At 38.2% G+C, this 2510-nt stretch overlaps 1 protein-coding gene across 1 annotated transcript; it reads right to left on the reverse strand.

Annotated features, from left to right (window-relative positions):
* Positions 1-12: 12 nt before the first annotated feature.
* Positions 13-1838, reverse strand: LOC122068262. Its single transcript, XM_042632136.1, has 2 exons — positions 1545-1838; positions 13-1466 (listed from the first exon to the last, which is right to left on the reverse strand). The coding sequence occupies exons 1-2, from the start codon at positions 1734-1736 to the stop codon at positions 1251-1253; spliced, it is 408 nt and encodes a 135-aa protein (XP_042488070.1). The 5' UTR covers positions 1737-1838; the 3' UTR covers positions 13-1250.
* Positions 1839-2510: the final 672 nt, after the last annotated feature.

The raw sequence follows: 2510 nt of genomic DNA on the forward strand, positions 1-2510 counted from the left end.
GGGGGTGGGGGGGTGTGGTGGGGTGTACATTTTATTTGTATGGTTAAAGAGATCCAATTATAGTTTTTCCAAACCACGACCAAAAATATATAATAGAAAGCAAAAGGTTTTGTGCACGGCCGTGCATGAACCATTAGATGGGGACAATGGTCTCCATCAAAATACCAAACCATCCCCCCCTACTATTTTACAAATCGTTGATGGGGGTGGTTCCCATGCATGAATCCCTTCCCCTAATAAAAACCATAGCCTTTTTCAAAAATGCTTTAGCATTTTGCAGTATGAGCAACAACCACTGTTGTTTGGGGGTTTGGTTTAAAGAAAGAACCAAACTCTGGATGTCTGTCTTTTAGTTCTGCATGTTTGGTCAAGTTTCATCTTAATCCTGATCTGATTCCCTTCATTACCTTAGAAATTCAAACAGGAGCAAAGTTCAATACAAGCTATGCATGTCATACTCAGCACAAATAACCCAATGGAATCTAGCCTGCTAGATAGCCCATCATTGGTTTGGGAATCGGTATTGATCGATCCATAGGTGATATGAGCCAATGCTAAATAGGTGATATGGTACATAGGATAAAATGGTAGGAAAAAAAAAAGGTATAAGTATCAGTATCTTTGGGGGCAAAACCATACGATACAGACTCATATATATCGGATACAGACTGACATATATCAGATACAAAATCAAATTTGGAGCTAGCCAATACCCTGAACTTAAACCATGCATGTGACCACTAACCTAAAAGTCTAGACCACAAAACTCATCCTAAGCTTACCCTATTTCATGCAAATTTAGGCTGTGTTTGGTATGCATTCCCATTCTAAGAATGCGCTTCCCATTCTGAGAACGCATAAAGCGTTCTTAGATGAGAATGAGAACAGGATGTATGTTTGGCAAAAAGGCATTCTAAATTTTAGAATTCTTATGCATTTCAGCAAACACTTGGCGGGCAAAATCTGTTGAATAAGTAAATAATAACGATGAAAGCAGTTAGCCAGCCACCAACAACATTTACAGTTGATTTTAAAATTGTCATGCATTTCATCAGACACTTGGTGGGCTAATCCCCTTTTGTCTTTCTACCACAAATTGGATCACTTTGCCAACGATTTCAGCAGATCATCACGTGTATCGGCTAAAATCATTAAAAGAACCCATCGAAAAGATCATATAATGTTGTTTCTCACTCGATAACAAACTGTGGCCATGAATCCTCAAAGACCAATTGGGTCCGTGTAAGGTATTATACAAGAACAAAGATACAAAATAGGCATACTGATACTGAAAAAGATAGAGATAAAGCGATAGAAGAATTGTGGTGCTTACCCGGTGGGTTGAAGAGAGGTGATAATGCCATAAGTGCAACCATGAGTGGCGGAGCCAAGCTTCTGAAAATTTTGACTTGCTTTTTCTGCTTTTCTGGTACTGCCTTTTTATCTTCCTTCTTCCAATATGCCTTCTGAAGATCAAGGTATTGTCAAATGACAAGATAGGAAGAAGCACCTAGAGAGAGAATTTCTGGATGGGATATACTTACGACTACCCTTGTTGGGATAGAACGAGAATTGTTGCAAGCAGGCATTACAGCTAATAGCGGCATTTCTTTCTTCCTTTCCTTTTCCTGAGCCGCTTGTAGTCCTGACTCCTGACTCCGGACTCTGACTCCTGAGCCTGACCACTGCTTCAACTGCTCCAATGTCACCGAGAGGAGAGAGATTGCAACGACCATTCCACGTCAGATGGTGTACGTTACCACTGAATATAGTCAATATATCTGGGGTTGTAAATGATTCGCAATGCACGGTAGAGCACCAAGGCATTTATCCTAAAATTATCGACCAAAAAAAAACTCAGATTTGAAAAGAAGGGCAAAATTGGAAAACAACAAGGAATTATAATAAGCATTCATACCTTTATTCTTAAAAGAGAGGAGAGGCTCCTCTCCTGGTACATACCCAACTTTTTCATGGTCTCACCGGTTCTAAGGATTGTGTGTCCTTGCCATTGTCTAAGGATTTAAAACTTTGGATCCAATCAATTGGAATAGATTAGGATGGATTTCATTGGACAAATTTACCAGTTTTTTTTTTTTAAGAAAAAATGATATTATCATTTGACCTTTATACTTTACCAGTGGATTGATATGATAGATATTAGGTATCAATTTCAACCAATACATTTTTTTATCATTTGTTTCCAAATTTGCTTACTATTACATCTTCTTTTTTATTTGTGAGTTGCTGAATATCCCATACTTCTCTCTCCCAGCTATTTTCTCTATTGATTCTGGCAGACTGTCTTCCCATTGTTGGTGCACTTTGAAGCAAGTAGTGTCCCTTGCCTAGGCTACCATAACCATAGTAGATGACATAAATTTCCTGTCTTTTTTTTTTTCTGTTTGGATTTCAATTTTTCCTTAATTTTTTTTGCACAGATCTAAATAACAGACTCTATTAAGTTGGAATAAGGCGGAGTTTATTGTTATTGTCGTTGTCCTTACTCC

Source organism: Macadamia integrifolia, unplaced genomic scaffold, assembly GCF_013358625.1.
Source record: "Macadamia integrifolia cultivar HAES 741 unplaced genomic scaffold, SCU_Mint_v3 scaffold3663, whole genome shotgun sequence".
In the NCBI taxonomy this organism is placed as follows: Eukaryota; Viridiplantae; Streptophyta; class Magnoliopsida; order Proteales; family Proteaceae; genus Macadamia; species Macadamia integrifolia.

Coding starts and splice junctions, on each gene's coding strand:
- LOC122068262 (XM_042632136.1), bottom strand. CDS start 1,736: ATGGTCGTTGCAATCTCTCTCCTCTCGGTGACATTGGAGCAGTTGAAG. Junction 1,467..1,544: donor CTATCCCAACAAGGGTAGTC/GTAAGTATATCC, acceptor CTTGATCTTCAG/AAGGCATATTGGAAGAAGGA.